General features: G+C 44.0%; 1 protein-coding gene across 1 annotated transcript in view; it reads right to left on the bottom strand.

Annotated features, from left to right (window-relative positions):
• Positions 1-21,668, bottom strand: part of STAB2 (stabilin 2) — a 164,291-nt gene that overhangs the window by 91,337 nt on the left and 51,286 nt on the right. Inside the window, exons 10-20 of the mRNA XM_060656580.3 lie at positions 18,384-18,517; positions 16,654-16,736; positions 15,290-15,439; positions 13,780-13,923; positions 13,178-13,234; positions 12,899-13,024; positions 8,203-8,256; positions 7,822-7,902; positions 5,791-5,943; positions 3,004-3,066; positions 54-140 (exon numbers count right to left, since the gene is read on the bottom strand). Coding sequence (XP_060512563.3) covers positions 54-140; positions 3,004-3,066; positions 5,791-5,943; positions 7,822-7,902; positions 8,203-8,256; positions 12,899-13,024; positions 13,178-13,234; positions 13,780-13,923; positions 15,290-15,439; positions 16,654-16,736; positions 18,384-18,517 — 1,132 coding nt within the window. The remainder of the gene's footprint in view (positions 1-53; positions 141-3,003; positions 3,067-5,790; positions 5,944-7,821; positions 7,903-8,202; positions 8,257-12,898; positions 13,025-13,177; positions 13,235-13,779; positions 13,924-15,289; positions 15,440-16,653; positions 16,737-18,383; positions 18,518-21,668) is intronic.

The following is a 21,668-nucleotide window of genomic DNA, read 5'->3' as shown; positions in this document are numbered from 1 at the left end:
ACCCTGAGGCCCAAGAGCGTCGCCCTAGAGCTGCCCTTTGCTGCTGGCCTCACCTTCACAGTGGCATTACAGTATCTGGCACAGCCGCTCTTCAGGCTCCTTATTCTGCCAGTGTAGACACATCTGTGTGTGAAGAGCGTCTGGAAGAAAGCCAATGGGAAAAATGCACTGAGTCTGTGTTTTGAGGTCCTCTGGGGGTTGGTCAGCTTCTGCATATACTGGACATCCTACTTCCATTTACTGTCGATGTCAGGGAAGCACCCCAGAGCACACCAGCCCACGTGGCTCCCAGCCAGAGCTCAGTCACCTTCTTTAGGCCTCGGTTACCTTCTTGGTAGAATACAGGCGGGATTTGCACAAATAAGGGCACATTTATCTTTACATCTCCTCTCGTGCCATAGCAGACATTGCCAATCAATCAGGGAACACTTTCCTGTTCATCCAGGATGTGGCTTAGCCTCCCCTTCCGATCAATAGCCATCCCTAAGTTCCTGCTATATAGAAATTTTGGAGGCAGTAGAGTCTCTCTCTAATTTGTAGAAAGATCTACAATCAGGAGTGTTGTGTATGGGTAGGGGGGCAGGTTTAAATGCAACTTTTCCCTCTGTAACCCCTGGTGCCTAATCATAATTATCTAGAGCTCCCATTTCAGTGAGAACTTACTAAGGGCAGACACATTGCATATATGAGGTCATCTATCTTTAACTCCATGTGGATATTTTTCATCCCTCTTTGTAGATGAGGGAACTGAGGCCCAGACAGGTAAATCTTTTTTTTCTAAAATGTCCCGAGAATGGGTCTTACCATGTACTAGCTTTAGGATAGCAGAGGCAAGTCACGTAGTCTCTGTGGGCCTCAGCTGCCTCATCTGTGAAATGGGACGATAATGCTGACCCCAGGTTTTATCATAAGCATTTTGTCCCTGGCTCAAAGTTTATGTTAGAGAAACGTTGATGCTGAAGCTTAAGAAGGTAGCACTGAGAATTTCACGGACTATAAAATCCTAAAATCTGAGATATATAAAGGAATTTTGAGGACACTGAGGAAGGAATATTCAGTCCTCTTGTCGGATCTCAGGATAATTAAGCAAGTCTAGATCATAAGAGCCTGCGAAGGGCAGTTTTGAGGCTTTTCTGGTTCTAACCCATGGTCTAATTACCCCTTCTTCCTCTCCTTCTTTTTCTTACTTGGGCTGAGACAATGTAGAGTCATGGTTTTGCCACATATTAGCTGTGTGACCTTGTGCAAGATATTCTATGTTTCCTTACCTCATTCCCAGATTACACGATGGATATAATGATAATATACCTACCTCATAGGTTTGCTATATAAAGCATTTAGAACAATGTCTGGCACACAACAATTACTGATGGTAGTCAACATGATTTCCTCTTTTCTCCTCCCTCTCCATATTCCCTGGTTGACAGCATCCTGCAGGACTCAGCGGTGATGGCTGTACTGAGCAAAATAAATACCTGAACAGCTGTGCCTATTTAATTTTAACGTTTTGCCTTATTAAGTGCTTCTCAGTAGGATTGTGTTAAAGATCTCATGTCCTTCCCTAGTGATCTATGCTAGTGTTGAATGAAACTTCTGGTTGATATGCTCTTTTTTAGGACAAAGTTATAGGCAGAAATTTCTCTCATCAATTTTACCTTGGAGCATTTTGCTTTTGCCACCAGTAGAGTCCTTGACATATGAATTCTGGATTGTTATATACTATCTGTTTCCTTGTTAGATTAGAGCTTCTCAACACAAGAACAAAACCAGAACAAAAACAGTAACTCATTTGTCTTTATGCTCTAGGAACCAGCTCTCAATAGATGTGTCCAGAATTCAGTGAAACTTGAAAAGGGTTTGACGGTCCTAACATCATTTTCTTGATAGTCTTTGTATTTCTATCTAGAAAAATGCTTAGGAAGGGCAAACAGGAGTATGCTGTGGCAGAATGTGCCAAATAAGGCCATTTCGGCATAGAGATTATTTTGAAAAACAGCAGATAGAAAAGGGACACTCTGGCTTCTGACCTCCCCATTTCTTTCTGAAAACAGGAGATCAAACTGTCCTGTGAAAGATGCCCTCCCTGCATCAGGACCCAAGAGACATCTTGTCACCAGAGACAGGAAGCTGAAGTCAAGAAAAACCTGCACCAATGGACCTTGTTAAAATAGCTGTGAACTTCCTCCAGCCTCCCTGTACGTTTTCACGACTTTTCCACGATTGCCTCTCTTTAGTCAACCTACTATATAAAAGTTTGGGTTTTGCCGTTTCTTCGCGTCTTCATTTTCCTCAGGGGGCTCCCAAGGAGCATGTTAAAGCTGTGAACTTTCCTCTTGTTAATCCGTCTAATGTTAATTTAATTCTCAGGCCCAGCTGGAGACCTTCAGATGGTGAAAGTAAAGGTTTGCCCCCCCTGCACAAACTTAGGAGGGCTAAGTAGGGAAGGAATGAACCTTTACTGAGTAGCCGCTTGATTTAGGTATTGTACTTGGGTTTTTAATCTATGCTAATCCTATTATTGTTATTATTATTATTATTATTATTATTATTATTACTTACAGACAAAGGAAGTTAGTGTAAAGGTTAAGCAATGCACCTAGGGTTAATGAGCAAGTATTCAAACACAGCTCTGTTACCCTCCCCCATATAGTAGGCTAAGAGCTAGTGTGAAGTTACCCCAGTTGGAATAGATATCTTTTTTCTTTTTCAGTTTATTTATTTGAGAGAGAAAAAGAGTGAGCAGGGGAGAGGCAGAGAGAGAGGGAAAGAGAGACAATCCCAAGCAGGCCCCACACGGCTAGTGCAGAGCCTGACGTGGGGCTCGAACTCACAAACTGTGAGATCATGACCTGAGCAGAGACCAAGAGTCAGATGCTTAACTGACTGAGCCACCCAGGCGCCCCTGAATTAATATCTTTTAAGAAGAAAGGTAGAAAGGATGAGAAACACCACCAGTGGGGGTTGCTTGGGTGTTGTGTGGTTTCATGAAGCTGTCACACTCACTGTGCGCTCAGAATTAGCAGGACATTTGCTCCAATACACCAGGGAACAGCTCACACAGGTGCCCTGGAAGGGAAGACAATGGATCAGTACAGGCGCCCCTGGAAGAGGGAGCAGGGACCACCCGATCCAGTCTCATGTGTCCCTCCTACGGAGGGGGTTCCACTAGTTCAACACTCGAGGCCTCTGTCTCCACTCCCCACTGATGCCTCCCCAGCGAGGAGTGAAGTCAGTGCCAGAGGGATTGGGACCTGGAGCTCAGCCTGTTCAGAGCGGCCCACTCCACCCCCGCTTTCAGGGTCAGATTGTAGGTCCACTGGCCTCAGGCTTCTGATTGACTCTGTGCCATGTAAGGCGCCCGTCCCCAGGGAGGCACTGCAGTTGTCCACCTGCTAGGGGTGACGCATTAGTGCTGGCCGCACACTTATGGCCTTGTTCTCCAATTAGCTTCCCACCAATGGAGCTGAATGTTGAATCTCTGCCTTTCACTCCCTTGGGCTTCTTGCTTCATTGGTTCTGAATTCAGGAGGAAGGAGAGGGGTGTGTGCCTCCAAATCTTTCCAGATCAATTCTCTGACCGTCTCTATTGGGCTCTGTGCTCCAGCAGGTAGATGTCAAAGAACAGTCTCTCAGCCTCTCCTGCCAGCTTCTGATTGGTCTTGGCCAATGTGACGTGCCAGCAGGAGACTGGTGGGTAGGAGGAGGGCAAGATCAAGGTACTTCTTCCCTACATCTCTGCTTGGATATCATTCCTATAGCTCCTGATAGATGTCACTTCTTCCATCCTTCCAGCCCTCATTGGGTTCAGGTACCTCCAGTCCCTTCCCTCCTCACTTCTTTGGTCTTGGGTGGTAATGGTTTCCTGCCATTACTTCTCCTTGGATGCCCCAGCATCACTGGTTTGTCTCCTTAGCCCCGCCCACCTCTCTGTAGTAGTTTCATTAAAGTCTCTTCATTTGAACTGTTGGGATAAGTTCTGCTTCCTGCGGGGGCTCTAACTAGAACAGAGAATTATTAATTAAACCTCTAAACATACATACCTAAAGGCAGCTATGGGTTCAAGCTGGTGAAAATTGAGACTTCTAGACACTGCCTGCCTCTCCTAGTCTGTGTTGCCCTAAATATTTCACAGAGAATGCATTTGTACTTTTAATAGACCTCATCAAAACCATCCTAAATCAAGTAGAGCATATAGATTTGGCCTTAAACCCAGAGAAAATAGTAAAAGAAGACCATCCTAAGGCAGGTGTTGGCAAGCTCTTTCCCCTATTAAACCAAAATCCTTTGGGTTGCCTCTCAAAGTCACATATTGAGTTGCAGCTGCTTGGGGTGGGGAAGCTCTGAAGTCAATAATTAGATTCCTGTTGAGTCTTTCTGGCAGAGGCCCTATTTTCCTAAATCTTTCACCTTTGCAATAGAAGATGAGACTATTCTCAGCTGGCCTGTTCTGATCTTCACCCCGGCCCAAGCCAGGTGATGCACCTGCCAAAACTTTTTTCAGAGAATGAACCAAGCATAAATCACTGCCAGAAACTGGCCGTGAAAGTGACTCTCTGCCTCTCTTAAAAGGCGGTGCTCAGAGTTGAATCAAATCCTCCTTATGGTATATGAAGGGCACAGAGGGCTAGTCCCATCACAATATCCTAAAACATATCAGAAGAGCCAGCCACAATCCTGTGCCAGGTGTCCAACTGGCTATTTCCAGCCTTCACGATAAGAAGAGGGAATAAACAAAACCTATAAAATGAGGCCATTATTCCTTGTTCAATGCCCATATTCCAAGGATATTTTGAGAACAATCATTGAAGCATTATTGAAGTGTCCTGAAGAGTATTATTGAGTGTCCCAGACCTACTATTGCTGCAACTTTGGGGGTATGGTTTCCATGGGAACTGAAAGATTACATGTACAGCAGTGTTGAAATTTGGGGTGCTTTGAAGAGAAGCAGCTGAACCAAGTAAGTTGCTATGGAAACAGGAAAGGCCATTAGAGGGTACCCAAGCTCTTAGGCAAACAGAAAGTTTGGCATTTGAAAAGAAGAACAGAAAGATGGTTGATTGGTGAGGCCAGAGCATCTCCCTGAGAAGAAGTTCTATTTTAAGTTTCTTAGAGTAAAGCTATGGGCCTGGAGCAAGGTAGTCCCAGGTGACAGAGACAAGGATTGATCCTGCTTCTTCAAGGGTAGTGGGTTGAATAGTGTGTTCCCCACCAAATTCATGTTCTCCTGATTGAGTCTTTGCAAATGTAGTTAGTTAAGCTGGGGTCATACTAGATTAGGGTCGGCTCTGAATCTATTGACTGGTGTCCTTAAAAGAAGCGAAGGGGACACACAGTGACCTACACAGGGAAGAAAGCCAATGCCAAGGATCACTGGGAGGCAGCAGTAGCCAGAAGAGGCAAGGAAGGATCTCCCTTCCAGAGCCTTCAGAGGGAGCACGGCCCTGCTAATCCCTTGATTTCAGGCCACTGGCCGCCAGAATTGTGAGAGAATAAATTTCTGTTGTTCTAAGCCTCTGAGTTTGTGGTAGTTTGTTATGGCAGCTCTAAAAAGCCAATATAGCTGGGAGGCATCGATCATTGTGGAAAATTCCCCAGTGGAGCCTTCATTCACACTTTATGAAATAGGACCTTGGGTCTGCCTGCCTCTTCATGGAGGCGGAAACCCCTCTGGAATGAGTCTCCTGTGGTGAAATTCTCCTTGTCAGCTTCCTGAGAATTGTGAGAGGAAAGAATGTTACCTACTCTGTGGGGCTGTTTAGGGGCCCCTCTTTATTTTTCTAGTTTCCTTACCAATTTCATCTCTCTCTTGGTTTCATCACATCGGTGAGGCAGAATGGGCACAATGGAGGGAGGAACAAGAACTCCAGTCAGGGTGTAGATTCGACCATTTTTGGCAGTGACTTCAGTGTCTTCCATTGCTACACCATTTGCCAGAATCTGTCCCTGGAAAGAAGCAATGACATCTTTTGTTCTGTCCTGCAGGGCACCAGCAATCCTCAGGCAGAGCTGAGTAGGGGCAACCTCTCTAAAGAGCCTTCAACATCACTTAACTTTTTTTTGAGTGGAAGGTTGCTATGAGAAGGGCTGGGCTCATATTCCAGCTCTATAATGTATTTGCTAAGAGACCTTGGCGTAACTGTTTTACCTCTCTGTTGGCGAATTGGGGATCCATTCATTCAGATACATTTATTGACCTTGTATTAAGCTCTGCTTTAGGTGCTGGGGATACATCAGTAAAAAAAAAAAAACCAAAAAACAAAAAAAAAACAACACAAAAAAACCACCCCAAAACCAAAACCAAACCAGACAAGTCCTTGCTAATGTTGTAGGCAGGGAGCAGAAAATGAATAGATTAGCAAAGAATTCTGACCTCCGCACCACTCCCCCCAAATCTGCTCCACCTGCAGTATTAATGGCAACTCCATCCTTCTGGGGGGTCGAGTCAGAAGCTCAGGAGTCTTCTTCCTCTAACCCATCAGCAAATTCTCTTGAGGCTTCCTTCAAAATAGCTTCAGAATGTATCCACGTCTTCCCACACCCCTGCTCCTTGGTCTGAGTCACCATCGTTCTTCTCTGGGTTATTGCGATCAGCTCCAGACTAGCCTTTCCTGAACATGCATCCGATCATGTCATCTGCCCTGCTTGAAATCCCCCAGGGCCTCTCATCTCATTTAAAGTAAAGAGTTCTTCGGCCATGTGTGACCTGACCCCACTTCTCCTTCTCCCTCCTACTGCCTTGACTTCTCCTACCGCTCCTCCTTCAACCCCTCAGTTCCAGCCATGATGAGCTTGCTGTTTCTCATCCAGGAATATCCTTTCTTTGTTTCCTGTCTCTAGAATGTTCCTTCCTCCAGATATTCATGCTGCTTGTTCCTTCATTTCCTTCAGGACTTTGCCCTGATATTTTCTTCTCCATGAGGATTTCTTGGGCACTTTATGTAAAATGTCAGCCCCACCCTTGCTTCAGCCCCTTGTTTGTTTGTTTGTTTGCCTTAGCACTTACTACTTTCTAATAGATGCTGTGTTTTACTTACTTGATTTGTTTATTGTCTGTCATCCTATTCACTAGAATGAAAGTTCCATGCAGCTAGAGACTTTTCCCTATTTGCTCAGTGGGCTACATATAGGACCCAGAATGATGTCTAGCACATAGTTGCAACTCGGTAGATACAGAAAAGATGAATTGTCATCATCATCATCACCCACAGTGAATCAACAAGAACCATAATCTGCATGCTGTCAGACTTTGGCTGTATTAGCTCAGAGAAGTACTGGAATAACACTGCCTCACGGAGTTTCTTGAATAAGTCATGTTCCCTCCCACCTCAGGACCTTTGCACATGTTCTCCCTTCTGCCTGGAACTCTCTTCTACTCATCTCTGACCAAGTTTACTGTACTCATCCATTGAAGCTTAGCTAATACATTGCTCCCTCACTGAGGACCTCTAGACCCCCAGACTGGTACAGCCTCCTCCTATTGTAAGCTCTCATTATAATTACAATGACACTTCTTACAATTATAATTAAATAATTAACTGGCTGCTAATTCCTTGTTTAAAGTCTGTTTTCCTTGCTGAAATGTAAGCTTGTCTTCTTCATTGCTTTATCCTTGGCATCTAGTTCAGAGTCTCACACATGTAGCTGCTCAGCAAATTAATAATGAATTGAAATAATGAAATGAAGGAAATGGCAAGTGAATGAAATAATCATAAAGATTGTAAGCCCGTGAGTTAGCATAGAGGTAGGATAACATGGTGAACAAGCATAAGCAGAGCATAAATGCATATGAGTCATGACATCTGCGGTAAAATTTTCACCTACGTTGTTGGTTGTGTTGAACTGTATGATCTGGTTGGCCATGCTCCTAATGTGTGGGGTCGAAATGAGAGTGGCCACTTCAAGCTGCAAAAGAGAACAATAGAGACTTTTTGAGCAATGCATAGAGCCCTGATTTTGTAAAGTTCTCACTGGGAAAAAATAGCCTGGAAGTCTATGAAGTAAATAATGGGAGCTTTGATGTCATGAGTTTTGTGGCTTTGAGGATTTCTCTGATAACAGGCTCACTATTCATTGCTAAGGGTATGCTCAGGGCTACAGATAAAGAACAATTGTCACACATTTTCTAGCACTGTAATAATGGAATTTAAGAGGGGTCAGATATGTGGAAAGCAGGGAAAAATAGAGCAGGAAAGTGGGGCCAACCTGAGTAAATGGGACAATGTGGTATCTGACGAGTTCCAGAAGCTTCCGAGATCCCTGCAAAGGAATCAAAATACTTCTTTAGTCATTGCAGAAAACACAACTTTCCCCCTCTTGTGGGTACCTCCTCCAGTGACTTTGGACACATAAATAAAAAATAAGAAAAATAAATGACCCATTAACTCTTCACTGGGAAGTGGAAGGTGAGAAAAACCCCATCTGCAAATAGCTAACATTCACCAAATCTCTGCTTTGTGTCAGGGACTGTTCTGAAAACATTATGCACACATTTTATTTAATTTTCTTAAAAACCTATGGGGGAGGGACTGCTATTGACTCATTTTATGCGTGATAACACCGAGTTTTAAAGACGCGACAGAGGTCACAAAGTTAACCTAGGGTATAAGACTAAGAAGTTCTCAGTCGCTCTGCTCCATTACCTCTCTGAGTGTCTAAACCTACATTCTGGATTTTCTAAGAGAGCCTCAGTTTAGGATTCTGTTTTCTTTCTCTATAAATAAATGCCTGCTTGTCAGACCACATAGTGGTTATTTAGGAATATACAATCCTTAGGAATATGTGGTCAGGACATTTTCCCCTTCTGTGCTACCATGGTACATGGTCATCTCTCCTTCAAAGCCCTTTCCAAGATTTCTCATACTTCGGAAAAACTGTAGCAGCAGAGGGAAAAAGAGAGCCTTGGGACCATCAGCAGGTCCCCACAGGGGTGCCGTGGGGAGAGCGTACAGGGGTGAGGAGCATGGGGAACCATTCTCTCTGGGGACCAGTGGCCATGGCGGTCTGCTGCAGGATGTCTGCAATCTCCCAGTAGAGTCAGAGCTGAGAGTTAGAAGCTTCATAGCCCTTAAGTTCTGCTTCTTTATTTTTGAAAATGTTTATTTATTTATTAGAGACAGAGACAGAGACAGAGAATGCCAAGCAGGCTCCATCCTGTCAGCTCGGAGCCCAACGTGGGGCTCGATCCCACGAACTGTGAGATCATGACCTGAGCTGAAGCCAAGAGTTGGATGTTGAACCAACTGAGCCACCCAGACCCCGCCATCCTTGAGTTCTGCTTCTCACGTGGCACAGCCATGGTTACTCTGGCTTGGACAGGAGGAGGATCACAAATCAAGATCATAGTAACCTTCCAGAGGCTGACCATTCTAGGGACACGTTACAATAGTGAAAAGTCCCAGGCCAAAAGAAATCCCTGCTGAATCTGAGTTCCATTCACTCAGACTCCCTTCTGCATTTGTTCTTGGTCCCTGTGCCAGGGGAGTTACCCGCAGGCAGCATCCTGGCTTGTCTGGGATGGCCCTGGTTCACACCTATTATTTTGGCAGCCCCATTTGCTCTCAGGTGTCCCGGTGCGGATGATAGATTGCATGGCCACCACATCTATAAGCCAAAGGCAGTATGCGCAGAGCAGGGTTACCGTAAGAATGTTCAAGTTGAACACCAGGTAGCCAGCCCTGGAAGTGATGTTTTCTGGAGCCCTGGCTCTGTTCCTGCATGGCTTTGAGCAAGTCACTTTGACTCTGGGTCTTCACTTCCCCTTGCAGCTGCTTTATGGTACTCAGAAGTGAGGGCTCGGGGGCAGACGCGATGCTATTACAAGTTTGGACGTTCAGTGGCAGAAAATGTGAGAAAAAGTGGGGACCGCTGGGGAACGTCAGCCCAAACTGGGCTGCAAACTCTTGCAAGGCAGGGACGGGGCCTGTCTGGCTTATTAATCAGCGTCGCCAGGTGGTACAGTGCAGGACCCACAGCTGACCCTGTGTAAACATCTGTGCCAATAAGTTAAATGGGGGAAGAGGTCCTGGGAAGAGCACTGAGCTGGACGTTGGCGTCTTGAGTTCTAATCCCGAGTCTGCTTCTGTGACCTTGAGCTAGCCACTTAGCTCCTCTAGTCTCGGTTTCACCTGCAAGAGAACGGGCCTGGTGTGGACCCCTTCCAACCCTCTGATTCTGTAGGAAAGCCTTTATCAGCTGGGTAATTCACTTCTAAAGCCCTACGAATTCATTGCTGTTGGATCCTTTTTACAAGAAAGAGGAGAATAAAAGGGACAAAGGGATTGATGAGCGTCATTCCTGCCATTGTGGAGAGCCTGTCTCCTGTCCCATGGCTGGGAGCCATGAAGGTCATCATTCAGTCCAGCGCGGCTCAAATTGACAGGATGTGTGTCCAGGTGCTGCTGGTGCTGGGGAGCCTGTCGGTGTAGTGCATCCTTTCCCTTATGAAGACATTCGCTTCCTCCCTGCTGTTTTAGGTAAAAATAACAAAAAACCAAGCCTTTTGATGCTAGGGCAGAAAGAGAGTGGGTTTTCTACCAAACTGTTAATGTGAGCTTCAACTCTTTAATTTCACCTCCCTTTGTCCCATTTTACTTGCAGGGTGTCTGTGAGCTGGCAAGGGCCAGTCTCTGGTATCCTCTGCTATCATTTTGCCTAGTTCAGTGATGAAGTCATAAACTGGGGCTGATAATCAGTAGCTGTGGTCTCTGTGGGGATAGGGTGGTTTCAGGACAGAAATTTTGCCTCAGGCAGAAGCAGAAAGATACACTGGAAAGGAAACACGGCATTCCAAAATCAGAATTAGAAACCATTCCTCTAATAAAATCAGTTTATTTTCCATTTCCCTGGCTTAGCTGATGGGGGCTTTACTGTCTCCAGCTGAGGTTGTTCCCCGAAATAAAGCTAAAAGATGCTATTAAAATGCATGGAGAGAGAAGGACCTTCCTACAGATTGAGAAGTTTTAACTGAACAGGTTCTGGACCTGAGAAAAGAGCAGAAATGATCATTTTATTCCTCACCTAGGAATTAAAGTAGAAGAACAGTTTGGGCTAAGAAAAAAGAGATTTGAAATTTTTATATTCTTTGTGGGCAGAAAAGTACTGCCTTTGAGAACAAGGAGATTGAGAGCCAGAAGCAGTAGTGTCCTGGTAAATCAGTTCTACGGAGGAAAAAAGTAGCCCAGATTTATAGAGTTGGCCAATTTCTGTCATGGTAATATTCTCACCATAGGTGAGAATTTCAAGCTACAAGGTTATCTCACTGAACTAAGCTGGGAAGAGGCTCACAATCTACTCTCCAGAGCCAGAGCAAGCCAGCTCCAGCCACAGCTGGAAGGAGTTATGAGGAGAGAGGAAGATAAGAGGTTTCTGAGCAAAATTGCTTGACAGAAAAGCAGGGAGGTTCAATTCTAGTTAAAACGTTTTGTTTTAAGTGTAGCTGGTTAGGTGTCTGAGAACTCCCTTAATATTATTTTTTTTTAAATGGTATCATATAAGAAGCCATGTACTCAGAGAGGCCATATAATCTCAAGATTTTAATAATTTCCTAGGGAGCCACATTACTTTTTAGCTTTAAAAGTAAGTATGAGTGTGAGCTCCAAAGAGAGCTATAACCATTTTTCTGCAATAGCTACATTTTGGAAAACTTGCATGTGAATAGTATTTTAAAAATAGCATCCTATCTTGAAGACGCCGGGAAATCTGACATTTTAAGTGGAAACCTGTAGCGATGTTTTAATATGTTGAACATCTATTTGCAGTGCAAGAGATTACCTTCTGATTTATCTCCTCAATCCACATATTTTTAATCCAAAGTTTTCTGAAAGCAAAATATCCTTGTAGATACCTGAAAGTATTCTAGAAAGGTATGTATCCATGTACATCTCTAAACGATACATGCAATGAGTTTGAGGTTTCAAAAAACAGTGTAGCCCAGGTCGCCTGGGTTAGAAAGTTGGTTCTTCCCCAGATGTCTATTTTTAGGTCTCATACAGGTGTCATTAAATCAAAATTCTTGGGGTATGGTTTGTGAAACTTTCTACTTTAACAAGCCCCATGGGTGATTCCTAAGTCTACTGAAGTTTGGGAATCACTACCCTAAAAGATCCAGACCCCCCATTCTGTATAATGAACTGATCTACATGAGGTCATGGATAGTCTGGCCCCATTTCCAAGATGGTGGCATAATTTCAGGGCAGTGGAGGAAAGCTTGTGGCCCTTCCCATAATTCCATCATTTGACATTCTAATGAACAAAATTCCATAATTTGTTACCCCTCTGTTCAGTTTAAGGCTGTTATTTCTGGGAGAGGAAACACCTGAAATGGTTTTAGTCACTTACATTCTTGTGTGAAGGAGTAAAAAAAAATCTCCTTTCTGGAGGCAAATGTGAAAGAGTTGAAGGATTATGGTATGTAAGGAGAGGGTTATTGTGAAGAGAGATGGAAGCAATGGAAGGGAATGAATGGAGCACCTAAAAATAACATTTATTCCTTTCAAGTTTAGCCTACACCTGGTCCAGAATGGCCTGGTTTAGAATTCATTTTCTAGGTGGTTTTAGAGTTGGAGGGAACTTAAAATCTTGATTTTGCTGGTGAGAAATATTTTGAAGACCCAGGAAAAATCAAAGCAATCATTTAGATCTGGGGTTGCAAATAGATTTTATTTCCTGTGCTCAGTCTGACTGGTAATAGCTACTTGGAACTCTGACCAGGAGATTGGAGCCACAACCATAGTTCCAGAGAACTGTGATTGATTAATGATTTCTGCCTTGGTTGAGGGAGGGTAGGTGGTGATACATATGTTATTTATTGGACATCCCTAGTTTAGGGAAAAATCTGTATGGGTGCAGACTGAGGCAGTAATGCTGACATGATGCCATCAGAGTAAGTAGCATACCATACCTCTGGAGAAAGGAGGTAATCAAGAGTGCCATCCTTCATATTAACTAATGCTTCATTGCTTGGAACAAAAATGGTGTATGGTCCACCAGCCCCGTCTTCATCTAAAGCATGTCCCACATTGGTTTCCTGCATTTGAAAAATGAAATTTTATATCTACAACCTATCTCTGACAAATACTTGAAGTAATTCCTCAGCACATATTTATAATTGACACCCTTGCTCATTATACAAAAGACAAGACATAAAACCATTTTCCAGAAATTCATGAAAAGTACATACCTCTAGCAAAGATCTGAACTTGCTGTATCTTGGTTGTAACATTGTCATTATGGTTTTCTAAAAATCATGAGAAGAAATAAGGTGGTTTAAGAAATAGATGTCCCAACAGTAAAAGGTTCATGACAGAATTTATGTGTGAAAGTGGATGGAAAAGAACCCGGTCAACTGCAACACATATAGAATGTTTCCTGTTGTTATTGAATTAGTGGTTCAGATGTGTAGATGTTCGGAAATAGACTTTGGCCATCACCAAATGAGTCAAAAGGAATAAATTTTTATTGCGGTGAGCACTGCCCTCCTCCACAAAGCACGAGGGATAACTTTTCATGACAACTGGTCACTGGACAGAATCATCATATGTGGCCATAAAAGAGGTCACAAAATTGAGATCTTGCCTGTCTTTATTGTAGGCTTTTCTTTCTGTTGGCAGAGGTACCCAGAATTCTACTGAAAACAGAAATGATCCCATTTTCCCCATGGCTGGGGTCCTAGCACACACAAAGGACAAGCACATAGCGTACATTTTCTTCTTCAGTATGACTCTCCAGGGAACAAAGAAAGATGGCTTTGGACTGACCTAACTTTTACCTGAAATGCCTCACCTCAGTGTTGCTCTCAAACGTGGGTGCCATCTTATCCATGGCTCTGTCGAGGATGTGCAGGAGCCCATTGGAAGCAACTATGTTCCCTTGTATAATTTTTGCCTTCTTTTTGCCTCCATAGAGTTTAAGCTTTATTTGATTGTCCTAAAACACCAAGAAAAATAAAATTAAGCTGGTATCCTTGAAGGAGTACTGGATTAGAAGTCTTAAGTCCTTGGGTCTGGCCATTTGCGGGTTATATGAGCGTGGGTAAGTCACTTAACCCAAAATGGGAAAGATGGCATTTGCTTGCTTGATTTGACTAGTCTTTTGTTAAGATCAGATGAGATAATGTGTGAAATCATTGATGACTACCAGTGATTTCTAAATGTGAAGAAGCAATCATAAGTCTCCCCCAATAGACCACAAGGTCAAAAAGGGCAAAACAATTCAATCTATTGTAAATTTATCACCTATTTTAGAGTGTTGTACACACAAGGCACACAATAAAATTTTTTTTGCTGCATAAATGACTAAAGCTAATTCCTTCTTCCTTTATGTGGCTCTTACAAGCTATAAGAAAGAAATATGAGTGAATAAATGAAGGAATGAGTGAGTGAATGAACGAATGAATGAATGAGTGAAAGAATGTCCTTGTGAGAAAAGAAGTAAAATTTTCATCCATCTATCTAGGTTTCTATCCATCCATCCATCCATCCATCCACCCATCCATCTGTCCATCACACACACGGTACAACACACTGCTTAATGATTTAGGTCTTGGAGTCAAGGAGACCTGCATTTGAATCCTGGCTCTGGCCCTTACTTGCGACCTCTCAGTTTTCCCACTTGAAAAATCTCCTTTACGGGGTTGTTGCAAGTCTTATAGAACGCAAATAAAGGTTCACCTCAGTACTTTGTATAGAGTAAGTGCTCAATAATCTATCAGCTATTGGTAGTTGGTGAAATGCAACGATATAGGCCATAACCCACACACGTACATTCTAGTAATCAAGTGCCTTCCTGCTCAGTAGAGTCACAGAAAGAGTTATTTGTGAGGCAGGGAAGGGTAGTTTTACTCAAACAATGGAACAGACCTAACGGCCTTAGGAGAGATGCAATGTTAGGTTTGCAGAGGAAAGATAAACTCCAGCAACCTAAAGCAAATATAGTCTATTTCCTTCTGTAAGAGGGAAGCTGATCTGGCTTTGGGCTGGTGCTTCCAGGAAACAGGTTTACTACAAAGCTTCTCCTTCCCCCTGGCACCTGAATGATGTTCTCTTGACAATGAATTCAGACCAGAGCAAAATCCCACACTTTATAACCCTCTTTTCACAACAGTCCCCTCCTGCCTGGTCCTTCCTGGGGTTGTTCTTCCCTTCTTTCCTCATAGGGAAGTGCTTTGACAAACAAGGGAGAAGGAAAGAAGTTCTTCATAAACTTTGCAAGCCCAACCACAGACAGAGATGGCTGTGGGCACTGGTTCAGCAGACGCTTTTGTTCTGGGAGTGAAAATCAGAGAGCCCCTTACCTTATCGTCATTGAAGATTTCTCCCGACTTTCCAGTCAAGGTATAGAAGGTGTCTGTGTTATTCATACTCTCAGTGTTCATCTGCCCAGCAATTACATGGAGTTTCACAAAGTACTGAGCAGACTCTTTATCCATCAAGAGCTCTTTTACCTGAGGAGAGAGAGCCACTTCTTTCAGTCTCCACTGTTGTTTGGAGGAGAAAATGAGGTTGTGAGGCAGGCATTGGCCAATCAAAGACATCAATGCCAGGGCTCCCTAACTTGGGCTTGGGCTCTTTCAGATACAGGTGACTTTGGGGGGAGCACAATCTGGAGAGTGGGAGGCGATGCTCAATGTCCTCTCAAACCACCAGGAGCGAGGAAGGTGCAGGCACCCAGGGAATCATCTTGAGCCCGGGGAGCGTATGGAAATGAAACAAGAAATAGCATGAAAAGAAAGTGCAGACTAGACCCATGGAGTTTTTGAACAGTAAGTTTAGGGTTTTTGCAATCCACCGGACCGAATCGACATTTTGTCAATATTATATATCATCAGCAATCAGTCAACAGATGCTTTTTATTAACTGTGTAAATAAAACCTATATGTTAAACAAGAGACCACAAGCAAAGTGCATAGTGCAGAGACATTCAATATTTGTGACTTCTCCTCCCCAGTAGGAGAGATGTGAGGGTGCTTCTGAAGTTAAATTGTTGATTCATCTCAGATTGTCCAATGGCGGTGACAGATTAGGGTGAGACGTTCTGGAACTTCCTGTGTTTTTATTCCATGCAGCAAAAATTATTGTGACAAAATATCGTGGATGAAGATAAACCACTTGTATGCAAATCAATATGTCCATTATCTCCATCAATCTGAGTGTAACAATTTCATTGACACCCTCATGATAGGACACCTCCACCAGGCGCTATGAGCTTCATTCCCACTGCATGACATCACCTCAAACAACAGCTGTTCACACGGAAGACCACAGTTTTCTCTTAGTTTCCTCTACCACTGTTATCATTTATGATGATTATAAGAAATAAATATGTAGCTAATATATTAGGTTAATTCTTGCAGGAAGTAAGCAGTTTTGCATTATGTAAATCCTGTTTTTCACATGACTATAGTTAAGATCCCTCAGTCATTAATTACCCTTGAAGGGGTCATGTTTGGAAGGGGGCATCCTTGGGTCCTCTAGGGAGCCAGTAATGGTCTCGCTAGATATACAAGTACATTCACTTTGTGACAACTCAATGAGCTGTGTGTTTACAATCTGTATACTTTCTGTAAATAGTTCTCCATTTTAGTCTCTCAAAATCATCATCTTTATCATCAGTAGGTTTCATTTAATAGAGGTTTCCCACTTTATTGTAAATACTTACACTGAATCCTCTTAGTCCCTTGTCTGTGGGCAACAGCACAGTGAATGGTCCCAGGTTACTTAGTGGCCAGGCATAGGCTTTGTCTTAGGAGTAGAAATTCATAAAGAAAGAAAACACCAAATGAATCAGTGGCACATGAAGAGTAAAATCAAGCAATGGCCCTTGGGATCCATTTAGGCCCTTTGAATCAAGAGCTTCTCTGTTCCCATTGGCATGAGTAGGCCTTGGTAAACTAGGAAGCTCTCTAAGAAAGAATGGCATCATAATGCCATGGCCCCCAAACCTTCTGCATAATTGTGTGGCATGTCCTGCAGCCACAGCCTTCAAGGAGACCCTGGAATGAGACCTTCTATGAGGGTCATGTGACAAAATCCTCAGCCAATCCCAGCAGGTCACCGTCCCTGCGCCGGACTCTCTGAGCAGTTGTCATCCCAGTGAGCAAAGACACAGCCCTAGTTCCATCCAAGGCCAGCTCAGAAGAGCCTCATGCTTGGCTTAATATTCTACTGTTACCATCTTGAAATGTTTAATAATTTTTGAACAAGAAGTTCTTGTCATTACGCATGGTGTCCTACAAGTTATGTAGCTGGTCCTGTTTCTATCCCCCTGGAGAAGCTGGGACATCAGGGTGGGCCCCGGGCTTTCACACAACAGGCAAGGTTGACCAGCACTACATAAATGGGTAGAAGGTCAACAGGACTTTGTCCAGGGAAATGTTCGAGAGCACAACCTGCAGAGAACACTCTGTCACCCTGTCTGCTGTCACTGGATAGTCTGAGTTCTTAGAGGAAGGCTGTAAGAAGCCTGAGGCATGCCACAAATGCTTGTCCCCTGTAGGATGCCCTGGAAAGAGAAGGGCATTTGTGCAGGATATATGTTAAGATTTATGCAGACAATGTGGCCTTGACCCATTCTCCGTTTGTGCTCTTTCTGGGAAATCATTTTTTGGTGACTGGTAAATTTTAGATTTTGCAATTTTGGAACTTCTGTCGATTGGTCAAGTCTGTGTTTTATTTTCTGTTGATTGGCCAGACTTGTGTTTTATTGAAAGACTTGTCCAAGGCTGCAATCAGCTGTATTATTTCATTCTCAAGGGGGTGTGGGGTAATGACCCCTGAAGTGCATTTGGAAATGATGAGGGCGTTTTAGATTGTCACCCTGCCTGGGGGACTGGGAAAGGACATGTCACTACAGACAACTAGTCCTTGGGGGAGGGGGGAGGGCAAAAATCCTAAACATCCAGCCAGGTGTGAGATGATCACACCAACCAATACTATTCTCAAAAGTCAAATGGCACCCATTGCAGAACATGGATACAGCCTCAGGTTTTAGTCACTCTCTTTTCCCAGTATTACCTGCCAACCTTGCTTCACACCTGGAGGACCCATAAGGTCAAGGGAAAGAGGACAGTCTCCATCCTCACATCAGTAGCTGCCCCGTCTCATTGTTGTTGCAGATCAGTTAATCTGTGGTGACTCCAGGACCCTGTCCTCAGGACTCTGCCTACGAACTGCTGCTTGACAGGACCTCTTGGCCCTAACTCCTTGTCTCCTGGAAAAGGCTGCCTGCCCTTTCCCTTTCCCCTGCAAGATGCCTCCCTAGGAGGGCCAATTCCAATAGATAAACCTTGCCTCTCCTGCCCACCCCTTTCTGAATGATTGTGTCTTGGAGGTGTCTTGCCTGAAAGAAGGTTGCCCTTTACGTGGAAACCTGTACCCGTAGCTGCATACCCAGGAGCGAGATGAAAGAGGTCAGCCTTCCTTGCCATTTTCCTCTGGGTTCAGTGTTTAATTCTCTGAGTCGCTCCATGATGTTTCCATAACACGTCAAGCCGTCACCCACGTAACCTTTCCGGCAAGTGCATCTACAGGGAGGGTGAAAACACATTCTCAGGGTCTTAGCGTGTTGAGATCCTACAGTCCAACTCCCTCATTTTGCGGATGGGGAAAACGGTGCCCAGAAGAAGAGGGTCAAGACCAGGAGAGGAGAGGCACAAATAGAGGTGAGCATTCCTGTGGCAATACCTGACATATAGTAGGTCCACGAGAAATGGATATTTAATAAATTTTGCATATGTATAAATACTGGGTATCTTTGTACACTCTTCGTCTCAGTATTTTTCAAAGTGTGGTCAAGAGCCCATGTACATCAGCGTCACTTGGAGTGCTTATTATAAATGCAGATTCTAGATTCTACAGAACCACTGAGGCAGAATAGACTACTGAAGTCAGCCCCAAGTCAAGATGTAGAGCTACTGATCTGCTTAGTAGATCTCCCCCTTACCCTGTCTTCTTAGTTGAGATGTCTGCTCAAATGACCCTTCCTCATAGGAAACTTCTGCTATCGGCCACCTCTCCCCACACCCTCAACAGTAGATCAGGACCCTACCCGCCTTAGTGTGTGCTCTCATGGGACCATGTAGCCCTTCTCTGTAGCAGCAATCCCAGCTGTAATTTCATCCTAACCTGTGCAGTTATTTGATATGTATCTGCTTTTGCATCTACACTGAGAACAGGGAAAAGGCAAGGGTCGTGTGCATACTTATGCCCTATTTTAACGTCAGGATCTAGGGCAGGGTTTGGTTCAGAACAGGTACATAATTAACAGCTGAACGATAAGTAGCAATTGAATTGCAATGAATATATAAACAATGAAGTCTGCAGAAATTTTATACAATAGTTTAGTTTCATAAAAGACAAGTACAGTTAAGGATGAAGTTTAAAGGCCCACTGGCAGTATTGTGCTGGTAAGTGTTTAATAGCCAGCTCTCAGCAGGAGTTGGGGCAGGGCCCCTGCTTTTCAGGATTTTCCAATTTCCACAGGTCCTACTCCCACCGTGGCCAATCTCAAACTGCCAGCGTGCGGAAAACCAGCTTGCAAAATCCTGAAACTTCAACCATCAGCCTTTGAGCCTCAGTAAACCCTGGCTCTGGCACACCACTGCTACCTAGCAAAGATTAGTTGACAGCTGGCTAAATCTGGCAAGGTGCTTAGGAAGGCAACATTCAACAGGATCTTGGGATAAGTGAAGAACCAAACACGAGGTCAGGGAGCGGCACTGCAGAGACGAGAGCTGCAGGGAGGCTGCGGTCATCCATACCGCAGACATGACTCATAAAGAGGAGAGGCTTCCAAAGGACAGTTATACACTCGAGTTCAGTTGTGTTTCCAAATATGGTCCCGTGGCAAATAGGCATATTTTCAACAGGTTGGCTGAACTAACATTTCAGAGTTTTATGTTCCCTGCTTGGATTGCTGCGGTGACTTCCTAACTGGTCTTCCTGCTCTTAATTTCCCTCCCCTCATCTACCCTCTGACTGGTCTCTCCAAAAGGGAAATCCGGAAAACCTTCATTCTTAAAACTCTCATGGACTCCATCTATCTACAGAAGAAGGTCTAAGTACTTAGCATGGCATGCAAAGACCCCCAAAGGGGGATCTTGCTTATGTCTCCTTCCTGCTGCGCATTGCAAATTCTGGCAATACTCAATTGCTTTCTTTTTTAATGCTCTCCTCATGGCTCAGGTGTGACCTGCTCTAAGGGGTCTTACCTGGCCTCCTGAGTCTCCCCGACAGGAGCAGTCTGTTGGTCCTTCCTCTAGCACAACCCTCCCCACCAAAATGAGCTCCTGAGATATTGTCTCCTCTGCTGGATGAGAAGCTCTCCTAGAATCTGCATCCCACTCATGCCTCATTATATTCCAGCACTTGGGACAATGCCTAATTGTTGAACTGATTATTTACCAAGTACCTACTTAACTCTAGGAACCTGGCTGGGGAGGAGGGCTACAAAGATGATGATAACAGATATCTTGTCCTTTTAGTGTCTCATTGCTGAAGATGGGCCTGGAAACAATTTTTAGCAACATGATAAAGCCACTTAGCCACCTACAGTGTCAGCTTCCTCCTCCATGAGATGAGTTTACTAATACCTTTAGGATTGTTGATGGAAGAGATAATGCACGGAGAATAGCTAGCACAGTGACAGACACACAGGAAAAGCTCAGTACTTGATAGATGATGATCGATGATGATGATGATGATGATGATGATAGTGATGATGATGGCGATAGAGATGGTGTCAATAACACCACCAGTCCTGTCGGGGAGCCGGGATATAGCAGGACAAATCCGCAAACACACAGCTGATGTTCCGGAGAAATGCCACAACAGAAGATTGAATAGGATGCTATGGGACACGGAGGAGGAAGTGACTGTGCCTGGAGAAATATGGGACAGGTTCTAGGAGAAAGTACCATTTATTTCTAGAATACATCTGAGTTTCCCGGCTGCATGGAAGATTGGCAGATATTTACTGACTGAGCCTTTGGGATTTTTACAGAGCAGTATTTTCCCGCTTCCCCTACTCCTTGCTCCAGCCCTGGGGACATTTGGGAATGTCTGGGGATATATTCACAACTAGGTGAAGGTGTTGCTGGCATCTAGTGGGTAGAGGCCAGGGGTGCCACTAAACACCTTACAACACACAGGACAGCCCCCACAACAAAGTGTTTTCCAGCCCCCAAATATCAAGTGCTGAGCCTGAGAAACCTTGTTATAAGGAGTCACTGAGGTAGATCTAACCATGAAACAATAGTCTACTAAGAGTTTCCTGCTCAAGCATCCCCTTCCTCTTAAGCACTGTGCAACAAGACAGTGAATTTGAGAAGCACACGGGGAGATTGGTAATTCTTAGGAGTGATACAGTAGTCCTTGTTCGAAATCACATAAATTTCATTTGAAGGCAGCCGATAATAGCAAGACAATGAACTTTTACAAACTGCTAAGTATGTTTCTCTCTGAAAGTTCTCTAAGTTGTTTATGAGGCCAATGGTCTGTTTTGTGTAAAGTGACTTGACTTGTCTTGCCTAAGGATGGCAGGAGAATCGTAATTTAATGGTCACAGTGCTGAACGGAATGCATGAGATATAAATACTTTTTATTGTTGTTTAAAATCTTGGTCCAGAGTCTGAGATTTTAGGAGACAGTTTTCTGACTTAGATGTTCTCAGTTGGC

Source organism: Panthera onca, chromosome B4 (genome assembly GCF_046562875.1).
Source record: "Panthera onca isolate mPanOnc1 chromosome B4, mPanOnc1 haplotype 2, whole genome shotgun sequence".
In the NCBI taxonomy this organism is placed as follows: Eukaryota; Metazoa; Chordata; class Mammalia; order Carnivora; family Felidae; genus Panthera; species Panthera onca.
This window is presented reverse-complemented; position numbering and strand designations above follow the sequence as displayed.